Below are 16428 nucleotides of genomic sequence, written 5' to 3' on the forward strand. Positions count from 1 at the left end.
GATGGAGGTAAGGTGGAGGAATTGAGAGGAGAAGGCACAATCGGAGTATATGGGGGCTTGTGGAGGGGAAACTGGGAAGGGGGATAACATTTGAAATGTAAATAAATAAAATAACCAATAAAAATGAAAAAAAGGAACAAAAAAAAATAAACAGAAAAGAAAAATAAGTTCTGATGAAAATATCCTGAGGATACACTAAGAAACCAAGCTCTGGGGTCTAACAAAATAGATCCCAAATGAAATACAACAAAATGGAATAGTCACTATGTGTACATAAGCTTGTGTTCTCGTGTTTCTGTGCCTAGTGTGCTTGCAGAGAGCTGCCCAACCCCACCAAATCCGGAGCTAAAATAGCTGTTGTTTCTGTAGAGCACCAGTCTGGCTGACAAATCTCTTTTGTTCTGTAAAGAATCTTCTTTCAATGAATAACTCAGACTCAAACTGCATATTGGTAACTATATTTTAAACCAAAAATTCCTCACATAATAAATACATTTTATGCACATTAACTTCAATTTTACTTCAGAAAGCTATTTACAATATAAATAATTATAAATGGGGACACTTTGTAAGATATCATTGACATAGCTATTATTTCCTACTTTACATTCCAAAGTAAAAGTTCAGATTACAAGTTTTATACTACAATATCACTAAAAACTATACATTGCAAGAGGGTAATTTCGAACCAATATCTTCTCTCACAAATATAATCCTTTTTATATCATGTCAGTCAAAAAACAAGCATAAAATATTTTATCTTTCTTGAAGTGCCTCTGGTTTGTTTCTTTGAAATACGTTCCTTTGAAAAGAAGTTACAGTTGCTGTAAAAAAAAAATTTGTCCATGCCAATTTCATTTCTTTTGAAATATAAACACATCATAATTATTGGGTATAAATTGACTAGATATGTCTAGGATTAGCAGATTAGGACAAAGTCCTCTTACCTAGGCAATGAACGCAGGCTCACACAGTAAATCCCAAAACACAAAACACAATGCCTAGATTAAAATTATCAATTAGAATTTCTTGTGCGAATCATCATACATTCACATGGCATATAGCACATTTTTAAATCCTCCAAGTAAGATAGAAGTCAGAGTGTGCGTGTGTGTGTGTGTGTGTGTATGTGTGTGTGTGTGTGTGTGTGCTTTCTGCACACAACTTAGAGAAGGAATTTTGAACAATATGGAATTGAGTGACATCTTACCTTTTGAATTTAAGCACTACCCGTACAACCTTTGTGCACACAGATATAAGAACCACACAAAACTTTCCTCCAAGAATATTTTCTATTTATGATATACTTGCATGTATCCACAGCTGTTCTGACGCCCACTTAAAATTTAGCATGTCTGATGCACCATGTATTTTCACAGTAAGAGCTAGCCAACAGATTTTACCTACAGTGAAATCATTATCCACGAAAACCTGGCATTTACATGAATTCTCAATTATGTATTTAGAGGACTTTCTTTATAAGTCATTCAGAAAGTTGGATGTGTGCCTACACCTATCATTTGAATGAACCAAGAACCCAAGTCCGGACATTCAAAAATTATAACAAGGATGACTATATCACAGTGGTAAGAAGAGTGATTCCCAGTCAAGTACTCAGTTCTCACTCTGTCACTCCCAATCACCGCTAGTACTAATAGATCATAGCTTAGTCATTAGCAGGGTTTGAGAGAGAGAAATACAGAGCAATAACATAGCAAGTCTGTATTCAGAGAGTTGCCAACTCTACGATCACATTACCTAGATGTTGAATGGAGGGAAATTTCATTTTATTTTAAGATATCTATTCATATTTTCCAAGTAATCTTGTATTAAAATTAAACCGAATTTAAATAAAAGAAAGGGAAATGGAACATATTGTCCTTTTAGGAGATCTCATTAAAGCTTATTTTAAGTGGGATTCTCTGCCCAAAGGCAGTATACAGACAGCACTAAAACAGTACTCGCTGGGAATACTCTAGCCCTATAAACTATAACCAGGAAATAATAAGTGGTTTTCTGTATAAACACTGAAGGAATCGTTTATTACATCCCGTCTGGTTTTGCATGTCTATCAGTTCTGTCGTAGTGCCTTGCACAGGCAAGTACAGTTTTTAAAAAAAAAAAAAAAAGCTATCACATTAGATTTTGCATGTGATGTCAAAAGATTTGTGGAGCTGAAGCACACATCAATGTCTGGCCTACAGTGTTTCTGACCTTTAAAATATATCAAAAAGAAAGTACATCAGCTGTATGTTCTCTGAAATAATTTTTTTAACAGAATTTTCCCAAGGAAATTTTGGGAAACACATATTTCATTGGTCATCCACAGTTTTAAATTTTATCTTCGTAAAACAAGCAAATGAGCACCAGAGATATTCTAACTATTTCCAGATAGAATGGGCTTCACAGAGACTAAGGAACTATGTGTGTTATTCTTGTATAATTGTATGTAACAGATTTTTATGACTCTCCCAAGTGGTAGAAGGAAATGCGCTTCTCAGGCTTTCCATTTTTTAGTAAGGATAGGAAAATCAGGGATTAAAAATGAAGTAAATTTAAGTTTAATATTAATTGATTAAGTTATTAGGGATGTATTTACTTTACATCCCATATTTTTTTACATCCCACATTTTTAAGACAGGTGGCACATTCTTTATGAGCAAATATGTTCCTGTACAGAACAAAATAATGTAGGTTACAAGTTCATTTTATATATCTACATGAACAGTAAGAAGTCACCTACTTGTAAAGATCAATTAATCTTGGGTCATTTATAATAATCATGCCATTCTGTAAAACAAAGTAAGTTACATGTATATATTATTGTGAGTCTATGAGGCATTGTATGCAGTTATAAAATTGTCACTGCAAAACTGACACTTGTTTAATGGTTAATGTATTTTAAATGGGCCAATCTACTAAAATTGCTAATCAAAATGTGATATAAATGAATCTATCTTCCTTTAAAAATATTAGTTATGGCATTCTGGGAAGCACTGTTCCTCCTTATTAGGCTTTGTCTATGGAGACACAATTTATTCTTGTATGAATTATTCTCTACATAAAAACTCTGCTGGAATTCCTTTAGTTGACAACCATCTCTCACAAGGTATCTCTGATGCACTAATGTATACCTACCCAGCAATAGAACCTACTTGTAGAGATTTTCTGTCCAAAATACATATTCATCAGATATGTGTGTGATCTATAGAATTCTGTAAAACCTTCACCATCCTGAAAACCTCCCTCATGCTGGAATTTTATTCAAATCATCTGTCCTGTGATTTTCTTTTAAACAATTTTCTCAAAATTATCAAATATTTTTCTTATGGAATTAAATTTTTAATTTTCATATTCCCTTGAATATTTTTTAAAGTATATTTAAGTACATAAAATATATTCCTCACTGATTTGTATGCTTCCTCATTTTCATTGACAATGTTGTTCTGTCATACCCAAGAAGTAGTGTTTAAGTTTATGTAGCCTCTTCTCTCAGTACAAACAACTTATTATTCAACTCTCAACTTACTGTTATATTGACGGTCACCAAATGATCATGTTGAGTGATGAAAATACAGTACTAATCCCTGAGTGTCCAATGCTATGTAATGATTTCATAAGTATAAAGTCCACCCTCCTCCTTAAACATGGCAAGAGTAACAGGCATGGGAATTCTAAAAAATATTATCTATGAAACTTTTCTAACCATGCATGTCATTTTTCTTTGAATACTAGAGAACAGTGTATCAAATAAATTTTTACTCATTTTTCTTCTCTCGTAAATTTCTAGCACCTACATTTGGCTGTTCGTTGCCTGTAACTCTTCCTGCCTGAGAGCCCACACCTTACTTAAATAACAAAGTATCTAGACCTCTGCTTGTGAATGGAAAAATCTAGAACCATCCGTCTTGAAAATTTATAGCAGTTTTAACTGCTTCCAGGTTTACTTTCAGCATACCAATGAATCACAGAACCATGGACAAGAGCTGTCTTTCAGACCAGATAGTCAAGACCCACGGACTGTGAGTGATGCCTCTATGAGCCCGGAAATAAGTGAAAGGCAAGGTCAGAATGGAGACCTCCGCATACAGTTCACTTGACTTTCTACCGTGCCGCGTGGACGTATGAGCAAGAGGGTTGTTTTCTTTGTTTACAAACAGCAAAGAAAGTCAACATTTTCCCTGTGGCTTCCCCAAGCACTCTTTGAACCACTTGTCCCTCTGCCTGAGCTTTTAGCTTAGACTCTCTCCTGAGGCTTTGCATGCACTGACACACTGGCCTAGCTGTGCTCTGAGACGTTCTCAAATGCTTCTCCTGTTGCCATATAGTGCTTTACAGATCTTTACTTGTGTACTTACCAGAATTTTGTCTGGGTGAACTGATTTAAATTTCTTATTTAGTGTCTTTTGTACACTAGCTGCCAAAATGTTGTTTACCTCCACCTTAAAAGTTGTTCGGAGACTTAGTATCACTCTGCTCTGTTCTGCCTTTTCCTTCACTGAGCCACTTAAAATTAAGTAGACCACATTTTTTATGTATCTCCCAACATATCAGTGGTATGACTTAGAGAATTCCTTACTGTTGTGCCAATGCAACCTGGTCTATGTCTAATTCAAAAGCAAGTGGGAAAACCACCTTTTCCTGATTGCTTGTAATGGATACCAGGTAAAAACACATTGGTGTACCACAGCCAGAACCATTTCTCTAATTTATGCCTGAACCAAATGAGTGGACTAGTTTGAAATAATGAAGAAGAGATTGGTTTATACAAGGTACATCTAATTCTTCCTTAGTTATTTTGGGAACTCATATTTCTTTGCAATCGATAGGGAAACGTAGGCATTTGTATATTTATGCAGGAGAAGTGTACATAGCAGTTTGTGACTAGCATATGATCTGTGTGTATAAGTTCTACTAGATTGTCACAACACAATGATTTTATTCGTCAGCCCTTCCATGTGGTATCTATGTGTAATTTGCATTAGTATTTTTCAATTCAAATATATCGATTATAGTTCCTCTAGAATACGTGGGCAATTTCTGTATACGTTTTAGCTCATTTACCTGTGTATAACTTTGAATGTTGGCTCTGTTTTCCTTGATTTCACGGGAACTCATATCAAATAACCCAAAAATTTAACTTAGAGTTTCTAGCAATCTGTGGCATAGTAAATGTTGCTAATGGGGTATATTAGACTATAAATATGTTTCAGAGACCCTTGAAGAACAAAATATTTTAGAAAAAACATCAACTTCCATTGGTTATTATAACAGATGTTCCCTTGTGTCCTTGTGCTGGGTCTGGTTGCATCCTTAGATGGGAAGTTACATCAAAGTGTGAGCCATTGCAGCCCAAGGAATAGTTTCTAATAGTCTCGCTGTCATATAAATGTTCCAGGGCATAACCAGTTAATGTGTAGGCATGCTTATCAAAATACTGCCGGTGGGAGCCGAAACAGTTTGGAGAGATGGCAGGATGGTCTCCTGCTGCCTGATGAGGAGACATATCTGAATGTAGATAGTCTTTAGCCAGGATTAAACTAGACTTGGTAATGCGATCGGAACTGGGACTACTAATCCGAGACAGTGCATTGGGACTGTTGTCATAGTCATTTTCATGAGGGCTGAGCATCTTGCCCTCTCTCTGCTGGATATGGTCACACGGTGAAGTGCTGGCAAGAGAGGAGCTGTGGCAGACCTCACCTGCCGGAGGGGGCTGTGGGTAGTTTGCAAAACAGAGGGAGTGTTTTTTCCCAGCTCCGTTAATGGAAGCCAGCTGGTCTGGAGGGGCTTTCCTTAGCTGTAATCTGTTCTCTTCCTCTTTAATCATCTGCTGGGTAGCTCTTATGAGAGTTTCAATTTTGCTAGGTTCCTGCGGGCTATTTTGATACTGTTCGGTGCGGTATCGGTCACCGGATTCACTGGCTGACCCAGGGTCTGGAGAGCTGACCACACTATCTTCATCCCAGTGACCTCGACCTACATCACAAAAAGTAAAAAGTAAGTGGTGTCAAAATTCACACACACAAGTGCATTTTTCCCCCCTAGGAAAAAAATCTTACATCTTTTATTTTAATGCAATATTGGAAATAGAAACAGGCCTATATGACAGAACATTGGCATTTGTACTAGAATTCAGATGTATGTTGGATTCATATCAGTGATCAGTGGGTTTTCATTGCAGATAACATTTATAAAATTTTCTTAGAAGATAAACCTCACAGATAAAAACTAAAGCTCTGTTACTTTGTAGAAAATTAAGAGTTCACAAAAATGTTTGTAGATGGGTGTATGGATGGATAGATGATTTAGCTGTAGCGATATGTTGTCATAATCAAAAATATAAATACTTTGTTATCAGTAGTAGAGTAAGCGCATTGGTTTCAGAGTTAACAATGGAAACTCTGGCTATTTCTGAAACGGAAACATCTCATTTCTGAAACAAGCCCTTGAATATTAGAATTTTTCTGTAACAACTTGTTCTGAAGCAAAGGGGCAAGTCTAACGAACCCTGACGAGTAATGCATGCAAAATACACTTCATAAACTCAATTACCCTCAATCTGAAATAAAATTTTAAACAGAAATAAAAACAGGTAGGGACGAAACAGCTTTTTAAACTGCTTACGGCTGTAGAGGGGCCTTATATCACACAGACCATTACTTCCTTTCTTCTTTTCTTGTTTTATTTCTAACATTTCCTTCCAAACCATATGGGTTAAGCCAGGGTTTTTTCTTCTCACCTTTAGCTACCAAGTAATTGCCCTTGGCCCTGGATTTCCATTACCAGACTACAAAAATGTTCCTTGGCACATAATAGGTTGTTTACTCAAAGGAAAAACAGAAAAATAAAAGGCAGCCATGGAAAGAAGTTAAAATTTTTCACCGAAGTATTTGCAATGGGGGCCTCGTGCAAAGGGACATGGTCTCACACAGCTCTCATACTAAGAGCAGGGGGAGTATTGAAAGGGCCTTCATAATGACACTGACTTTTAAGAAATGGGGAGATTATCAAACATCCACCCAGATCCTCCACATTTAGAATTGCCAGAATAGACTCTTCTTACCACATTTTCTTTGAAGAAAGTAATTACTAAAGTAATTTACTTTGTAATTTGCAGAATAATTTAGTTTGAAGAGAGTAGAGCTGATTATCAAAGCTTCAACCCTAAGGTCCATTTCTCTGGGCTGGGGAAGTCGTGTAACTATCCCAAGATGAACATCCTGGTGCTCTCTCTACCTTTCTTCAGGTCTGTGTTTTGGTTGTCATGGTGATGGGAGGCAGCTTCTGGTAACTGATTCCAAGAAAAGCTAAACATCTATGTGCACAGCCATAGTCCGCTAAGCAAAAGCTGTTCTTTCCAACGTGTCAGTGGTGCGTGCCCTCACTGATAAACAGCGGCTGCGTGAGGAGACTGAGGAAAATGACAGAAATCTAAATCTAAATCTACATATGATTACAAAGTCAACAGATTTACAAATCACTGAAGCTTAAATTATATTCTTTATGGTTTTTAAAACGAGAAACGCACTTTGTTCTTGTCTGTCATAAATACAATTAACACTGCCAAAGCAAATACACTTAAGCTGAATGGCCTTAGTGTACATTTTACAGCCTCCTGCTGGGAGTCTGGTGGCCGGCAAGCTCTTACCGTGGATTCTGTGGACAGAGGTGATGTGCGGCATGCTGTTCTCATAGGCTTCTCTGCTCTCTGGCGAGGCCTTGGTGAGCGGCAGAGCTGCTCGAGAGCCCCACCAGGGATCTCTCCCAGCAGGCGGTGCTCCCAGGAAGTACCTGCCTGCCTCGCACCGCCCTCCCTCGCAGGCTTGGGTGTGGAAGTGCCTGTCCTCCACCAGCCTGGAATGGTCCAGAGCAAAGCCATAGCAGAGGGAACTGCGATCTGGGAACTGCCTGTACGCACAGGACAGCTCGTGCTGAGAGCCAGGCCTCTCTGGGTCCAGAAGCTGTGGGGAGGCAGTATCCGTCAGGGGGCTTCCACCCCACTGGCTGTCATGGTCAGATTCCGATCTCTCAGTGTGGAATCCCGAATACTGAAACCAAAGGGACAAGGGACAACATCAATAACAAATAAATTAGCTAAACAGAAATGGTCTTCATTCTCTAACTACCAAAGGTCACCCAGACCTAAGGCAGTCAAAACAAGACTCGCTGTTTCGTTAAGGCTCCCATTAACTTTGAACAGTAGCTAACGCCCATACAGAAAATACCCCTGGCTGTTGGAAGAGATAAAAATAATATCGAACATCAAAGTCCTAGGCACTGAATGAAGTGCCATGTAGTTAGTTCTAATAATCCTTCCGTATGATGTCAGGGTCCCCAGTGCTATGGATAAGGCACACAGGAAAATAATGGGTCAAGACTATAAAGGGGGTACTGAATAACAAAACCAAGACTCAACGCCAAATTCTTCGCCACCATCCAAATAGACCTACCCCAACTAAGAGTGCAAGAATTTGCTTTTCATGTTTCTTCTTGTACATATTTCTTACTTAATTGAGACTTTTGCACAATGTCAAGCAGAACTACATACATATGTGCTAAATAAAGCATATACAAGAAAATATTAGTGGCCCTAAGATCAAATGAAAAAAAAAAAAGAATATTAAAAACTAAAGTTTAAGGTGCCAAGGGTTCTGAGCCTTAATCTTTTTTGTTAAATTCTATTTATTTGTTTATTATTTATTTTTAATTGGGTACGGGGAGCGGTGTGGCATATGGACATGAGTATGAGTGCCTACAGAGGCCAGAGGCCTTAATTTCCCCTGCAACTGGAGTTACAAGTGCTTGTAAGCCATCTAACGTGGGTATTGGGAATTGAACTTCAGTCCACAAGAGCAACACCATCTGTTGACCAATGAGCCTTGGTCAACACCTATATACACAGGTACATACCAACATACATGCAACAATAATAAAATTCTTATTTAAAAACAAAGCAAAATATAAAGCGTTTCTCAGACACACTGAGAAAGTGTGCTCAGTTTGAGGGTCCCCCTAAGCCACTAGAATTGGTAGTTTATTAAAGTTCACAGTACTAGAATGTTCTACATGCTAGCAAGGGAGAAAGGTAAAATCATTCACACAGTCACGAACCATGGGCCACCCGGCAGTGATTGCCTACAAGATATGCCAGCGCAATAGTGGCACAAAAGTCACAGAGGTCCTAAGAGTAATCAACTCCCTTTGACTGGATTTCAGGCCTTTTACATGAGGTGGAACCCATGCCTAACACTTCTAGGTGGTTAAGAACCTGAGACTACACAGATCATGGACCTAGTGGAAAAACCAAGTACTATGATTTCGCAACCATGGGAAAAAACAAAAACAAAAACCATTCCTGATAACATTCTGTTATACTGACAGATCTATGTCTCACACCACCACCATCAAAGAAGCTCCCTGCAGTAGATGAGAACTAACATGAAGACACAGAACTGAACAATGTGCAGAGAATAAAAGACTCTGGAGCACTCTGTCCTAGATGGGATGTCTTCACTAAACTGCTCCCCTCAAGGATCAGGTATCTATTCAGAAGAGGAAGTGGAAAGATGCTCAGAGCCAGACGTAAGAGATGATTCAAAGAAAGCAGCATCTTCCAGACACGAGCAGACTTATGCACATACAACTCACTGAGACTGCGGCCACACACACAGCAGGGCCTGCATAGGTTCAGGCCAGACAGAGTCCCAGCACTGAGAGGGAAAAGTGGACAGGGAATCCCACGCTTAACCAAGAACTATATACAGTTGATACCAGCTTACAAAGGAAAAACTATTTTTTTCCAATACAGTGGCTATATTAATCACACTTAAGGGGAGGTTCCATGCCCAGGAGCAGTTGGCCAACACAAAACAAAGTCAATGCTATTTTTTGTAGACTTTTTGTCTTATATTGCTTTGTTTGGGCTTTTAAAAAAATATTGTTGGTCTTTTTGCTTGTCTTATTTTTTTGTTTACATTATGTATGTGTGTATATTCCTGGTTTTGTTTGTCTTTGTTCATTTGTTTTTTGAAGAGAAAGAAAGGGCATGGAGTTGGGAGAGTGGGGAGGAAGGGTCTAGGAGGAGTTGGGAGAGGGGGAAAATATGATCAGAATATAGTGTATGAAAAATGTGTTTTCAATTAAAATAAATAAATACAGAAAAATGGCAAAAAGAAACTCATATAAACGGTAGTATATTAATTTCTGACATTTACAGATTCCTTAATACCAACCATGATATAGATAGGAGAGATGCTATGATAATTTATTGAGAACTTGATATTTGTTTGCTGTATGCTAATGTCTACCTGCATTTATCATGTGGTCTCCATAACCACTCTAAAGCAGATATTAAACATCTCTGTCTAATATGTGAATGAACTGCTCCAAAGTCTTTATTCTTGTTTTTCCAAGAACCTGGACTCCAAAGCACAATTTTATACTTGAAGTCAAACACTGTCGTTAAAGAAAGGAGATGGCCAGGGAAATGGTTCCATGGATAGAATGTTTGTCGTACAAGAATGAGGACCAGAGTGAGAATCCCCAGGACTTATGCAAAGCTAGCCATGCAGCACTGCGTATCTGTAATCCTAGCACACACAGAAGCAAGGAGAAAGGTGGGAACCAGCAAACAACTGGATTGCCCTCTTACTACACGTTTATACTGTGGGATGCATTTACATCTGAACACACACACACACACACACACACACTCAGAGGAAGCACTGGGTTATAGATGCTGAAAGCCCACGGCACACTTTCTCTCCTAGCCCACCAGGGGACTAGTGATATATGCAGAAGTGGGCTCCACTACCTTTGTCACTAGTTGGTTGAACAAATAACCTGTGCTGAGCCTTTCACAGGACAAAGCAAATGTCCCACCTTCTACAGGCCCACCCTGAGCATGACTCTTCCCACCAGAATACAAGCAAGAAACTACTTGGGACTCTTGGGAAGAGAGATGAGGCACCAGGTTCTTGTCAGGCAACCAGAAACTATGTTAATAGGGATCACAAATCTGAATGCAAATTCCAAGTTCAGGAATTCCAAGAATTAGGAATGGCCATCCTAATTATTATTTCGAATATTTCCCAAATGAACAATAAGAGCGTTAATCGGCATTTCCCCATTAAGAAAAAGACGTTCAACTTGTCTCCTAGCAGAACGCTACATGGAAGACACCAAGGCACCCTGAGTTCTGGTCCCTATATCGCAACCCTATTCTCCCAGACACACCAGTCTCTTCCCACAAGATAGCAACTACAGCAAAGCAAGTATGAAAAACCCTGGTGTTCCTGAGTTGGAAACTGAATTCGACATTTGTGTCTTCTTCGGCAAAGCTTACCTCAGAGAGGCTCAGACACCTCTGCTGTCCCAAGCCAGACATCCCTTGTTTTTATAAAAGTATAAACTAGACCTTTTTTTTTTTTTTTGAAGTACTCCAGTCAAGATTTCTGAGCCCTGTTGAGTGGGGAAAGCTTTCCTTGAGTGTATATGGGAAAGAAATATCACAGCAGCAGAAAATAGTCTATGTATTGCTCATGAAGAAAATCCAACAGGAGGCAACCCAGGCATACATGAAGTACATATTTCAATAGCACCTGAAAAGAGTCTGAGAGGAAACCTCTTGTCAATAGGCCGGAATCTACAACAGTAAAGCACTGCTCTGAGCCATTCAAGCAGGCAGAGCAGGGTGGCACTCTTAGACCATGAGCTTAAACTGCTTTGACACTTCAGATGAAAACCCGATATAAATGATATAAATGTTTGCATTTTAAGGAAAATGAGTGAACTTTTACCAGCACACAAAAATAAAACTCTGATTCATAGTTACTCCTATTATGTTTTGTGTTGGCTTTTGTCTGAGGGTGTGTGTGTGTGTGTGTGTGTGTGTGTGTGTGTGTGTGTGTTTTGTTTTGTGAAATAGGGTCTCACTGTATACCTCTGAATGTCCTAAAACTCAATAAGTAAATCAAACGGGTCTGCAATTCACAGACCCACCTGCCTCTGACTCGCAGGTGTAGTGCTGGAATTAATACTTGCACTACCATTCCTAGCCCCAATTTCTTTTTTAAATGAGTGGCACTCAATAAATAAACATTATTCTGAATACTAACGCCCCATTGTTTAATTTGAAATATTTCTTTTTAACTTTTTTGAACAATTCTTAGCCATTATTTGATTAGAACATTGTATCACAACTCAAAGCATCAAGGAATTCAGAGATGGTTAAGCTTCATATAAAAAACTCTTGTATGGAGAAAACAGGAAAATGGGAATCTTCTAGCCAAACAATGCCAAAAAGAAAAACTGTAAGGCATCACTCTAAATTGAATTAAGTAATACAAACTAACATCTGGAGCTACACATATAAAGCAAAAATGTACACACATCGCTGCACCTGAATTAGGTGCTACCTGGATTCCATAATACATAAATAAGTATTGTGAAAAACTGGATAGATTTCAATAAAAAAAATTAACAAAGGAAGCTGAAAATAGGATAAAACCACTTAAGGCAACAGAAATGAAAGGAAATAAAGAGAAAAATGGTTGAGAAGAGTTTTAAAGTTTGATAGTTATATGAATAACAAAGGAACTAGAACTGTAAAAAAAAAAAAACTGGAAAAAGAACAATTAAAATGATCTGTCTATGTAACATCCAGACACACTGTATCACTACTAATAAATTTCCAGAGACATAGGTGGTTGTTAGGACCCGGAACAGGAATGAAGTCATGCAAGGAGAAATCTGAATGTTTGTGAAAAAACTCCAAGAAAACAAGACAAGTCCTGTGAACTCGAGTTCTTCAAAAGCACAAAATTGTTCTTGGAGTGTATTTTCATGAGACTCGCAGGTGTGGTAGGTAAGAGTGCATTTACTTCAGGTTATTCAGGTTATTAACAACTGGCTCTTGTTATTTGTTTATATGCTTCTATGGAGAAACATGTTTTTGTCATACACAGTTTGTCTGTACCTGCGGCTGATGCTCTGAATAAAGTAGGCTTGTGCCTGAGGCTTCAGTCCACCTCATTTATCAGCTCCATTCTCCTAGGCCCCATTTTACAGCATTGGACAGGTAGCCAGACTCACAGAGCATGACAGATTACCCAAAAGTAGGTCCATGGAAATATCACCAATTGATGTTTGGTGGATTTCTGATCAGGGTAAATGGTCGTGGAGTAACCTCAAAAGCAAAACCAAGGGAGCCTTAACCTAAGAGAGCCACTGGCAATTAGAATAAGGCAGTGGTGCTGGAGCGGTGACTGAGCAGGTCTTACAGACCTAGGCTATTTCCAGCACTCACACAGCAGCTCAGCACTGCCTCTAACTCCAGTTTCAGAGAACGCAATGCCCTTTTCTGGCCCGTCGGGTATCAGGCACACGTGTGACATATATTCCATGCATGCACGGCTACATACACACATAGAGTAAAATAAATATTAAAAAATAAATTTAAAAAAAAATCCTCTACCCTGACTTTCAGATCCTCTCCCATTGTTCTCTTCCTTTTAAAATTATTTTTATATTGGTAGAACTTACCATCTTACCAAGTGTTAGGTGAATAATTTGGTAGTATTATTGTATTTTCACATTTCTGTGCCAGTGTCTGTACATGTGTGCATGCATGTGTGTGTGTGCTTATCATAGCCATTGCAACGAATTTTTTTATTTATTTATTTATTTTTTTTGGTTTTTTTGAGACAGGGTTTCTCTGTGTAGCCCTGGCTGTCCTGGAACTCACTCTGTAGACCAGGCTGGCCTTGAACTCAGAAATCCACCTGCCTCTGCCTCCCAAGTGCTGGGATTAAAGGCGTGCGCCACCACTGCCCGGCACAACGAATGCTTGACTGGTCTATTTATCTTGGAAAACTGAATTCCACAGCCACTAAGTGATAACTTCGTCTTCCTTTCTATCCCCGTGCCTTTGGCAACTGCCATTCTACTTTCTAGGTCTATGAATTTAACAGTTATAAGTATCTCAAACATGTCTCTTGGTGACTGACTTATTTCACTTAGCAAAATGTCCTCAGGTTTATCCATGTTGCGAAGTGTATCATAATTTACCTACACTTTAAAGTTATAGACTAGTTTGCTTGTTTATATGACATTTTTAACTGTCCTTTCATGTATTGATGATTTGGCTAGTTCCCACTTTTATAATAAACATGTATATGCAGAGATCTCTGATTAAGGCTCAGTAACTCCTCTAGAGAGTTCATTTCTTTGGGGGGTTGTGAACAAAAGCGGGGCTGCTAAATTATTATAAAATTTTCACTTTTCATTTTTGAAAAAATTGTCATGCTATTTTCCAAAGAAGCTACATACATTACGCATTCCTGCTAACACTACATGCCAAAAAAGTTCTAAGTTCTCTGCGCACTCATCAACACCTGCTACCTCCTCTCTGTGTGTATCCATGTGCATGTATACATGTCTGTGTGTGCATGCATATGTGTATGTGTGTGCATGTGTACATTCAAACTCATGTGTTTATCGTAGCCATTATAGTGAAGGTGTAAGGCTGTATTTCATTGAGATTTTTATTAGGATTTCTGTAAGATTGGTGATGTTGAACATTTTCACAGCTGTATTGATCACTATATCTCTTCTTCGAAGAAATATTTATTAAAATCTTTTGCCTACGGGTTGGAGAGATGGCTCAACAGTTAAGAGCTCCGCCTACTCTTCCAGAGGTCCTGAGTTCAATTCCCAGCAACCGACCACATGGCGGCTCACAATCATCTGTAATGGGATCTGATGCCCCCTTCTGGTGTGTCTGACAGCAGCAACAATGTACTTATAAAATAAACAAATAAATCTTTTAAAAAAGTCTTTTGCCTATTTAAGTGATTGTTTGGTTTTACTTTGAGTTCTTATTGCAGATTTTTCTCTTTCTTTAATTTTTTTTACGTTCAGAATTCTAAGCAATCATTTTATGACTGGGCTGTATCTAAAACATAGCTCTAATTTTAGTAGCCCAAAACTAGAAACAAACCAGTAATCCTTCAAACTGTGAGTGGCTAAGTAAAACAGTGTATTTCTACTATGAAACATTATTCAACAAGAAAAGGGAATGAAGTACTAATATATACAACAACATGGAGGGATCTCTAAAGCCTTATGCTTGGGACAGAGAGAGCCAACCTTAGGGAGTTGTATCATTTAATTACATACCATTCTTTGGTTATTATTTTATTTTCTCATAACTTGAAATTAAATCCAGGGTTTTATGCATGCCAAGAGCTATATCTCTAGCCCCCTTTTACTCTTTTCTTAAAAGACAAGTTCTTATCATATTGCCTGTTTGGCCTTGAGGTCACTCTCTAGACATTGCAGTCCCCCTGCTTTGACCTTCTGAACAGCTGAGGTGACAGGGCTGGGACACCAGTTACAGCTATATGACATTCTTGATGGTGAGATTAAAAATAGATACAAAAATCTGTAGGTGCATGCTAGGGCTTAGGAACAAGACTGAAGAAAAATCACTGTAACTATGAGAGGGAACTTGTAAGATCCCCATGGAGTTAAATGTTCTGTGCCTTGGCAATAATAATACAGTAGCATAGTTATGATAACATACTGTAGTTTAGTGAAATGTTACCATTATAAGTATTGTGACAATTCTACTAAAATAGCACATATATTTATGAATTTATCAATTGCATGCTTCAACTTCTTATGAACTTATATTTGTATCAAAATTAAATTTTAATTAAAATAGATATAAAATAAATCAGAAAATATAAATAAATATACCACACAGCATCTGTCATGTAAAAATAATAGGACAGTGTTGAAAAACATATCAACAGTGACAAGTTTAAATCAGCTTATATTACAAATAAGAAGAAACAAGATTTTTAAACTAATTTCACAGAACAAAACATCAGTCTATGATGATGATAGACAATAATTCATGTGCTGGAAACATAGAGCCTGTAGTGCAAATGTGAGGACTGGAATTCAAATCCTATAACTGATATAAAAGTTGGGCCTGGTCCTGTGTTCCTGTAAGTCCCTGGGACTTGTTGAGCGTCGCCCTAGCTCCTGGTTCTGTGAGTGACCTATCCCAAGAGGATAAAAAAGAGGAACAGGCCAGGACACTAAAGTCTGTGGCTTGTCTACATAGGTATGTACACACTCGTGCACATACACATGTGCCATGAGCCACACATACCACATATACCACTCTTACACACACACATCCAAATATATACACATTCATATAAGATAGGACTAGAGAGATGGCTCAGAGGTTAAGAGCACTGACTGTTCTTCCACAGGTCCTGAGTTCAATTCCCAGCAACCGCATTATGGCTCACAACCGTCTGTAATGGGATCCGATGGCCTCTTCTGGTGTGTCTGAAGATAGCTACAGTGTGCTCACATATATAAAATAAATAAATTTTTAAAAAATACCTA

General features: G+C 38.2%; 1 protein-coding gene across 4 annotated transcripts in view; it reads right to left on the reverse strand.

The window, feature by feature from the left end:
- Positions 1 to 442: 442 nt before the first annotated feature.
- Positions 443 to 16428, reverse strand: part of Sim1 (SIM bHLH transcription factor 1) — an 88424-nt gene continuing 72438 nt past the window's right edge. For all 4 annotated transcript variants that reach the window (XM_031346620.1, XM_031346619.1, XM_031346621.1 and 1 more), the window contains 2 exons: positions 7652 to 8051; positions 443 to 5979 (listed from right to left, as the gene is read on the reverse strand). In XM_031346620.1, coding sequence (XP_031202480.1) covers positions 5249 to 5979; positions 7652 to 8051 — 1131 coding nt within the window. In that variant the 3' untranslated portion in view covers positions 443 to 5248. The remainder of the gene's footprint in view (positions 5980 to 7651; positions 8052 to 16428) is intronic.

The sequence above is a fragment of the Mastomys coucha genome, unplaced genomic scaffold, assembly GCF_008632895.1.
Source record: "Mastomys coucha isolate ucsf_1 unplaced genomic scaffold, UCSF_Mcou_1 pScaffold3, whole genome shotgun sequence".
In the NCBI taxonomy this organism is placed as follows: Eukaryota; Metazoa; Chordata; class Mammalia; order Rodentia; family Muridae; genus Mastomys; species Mastomys coucha.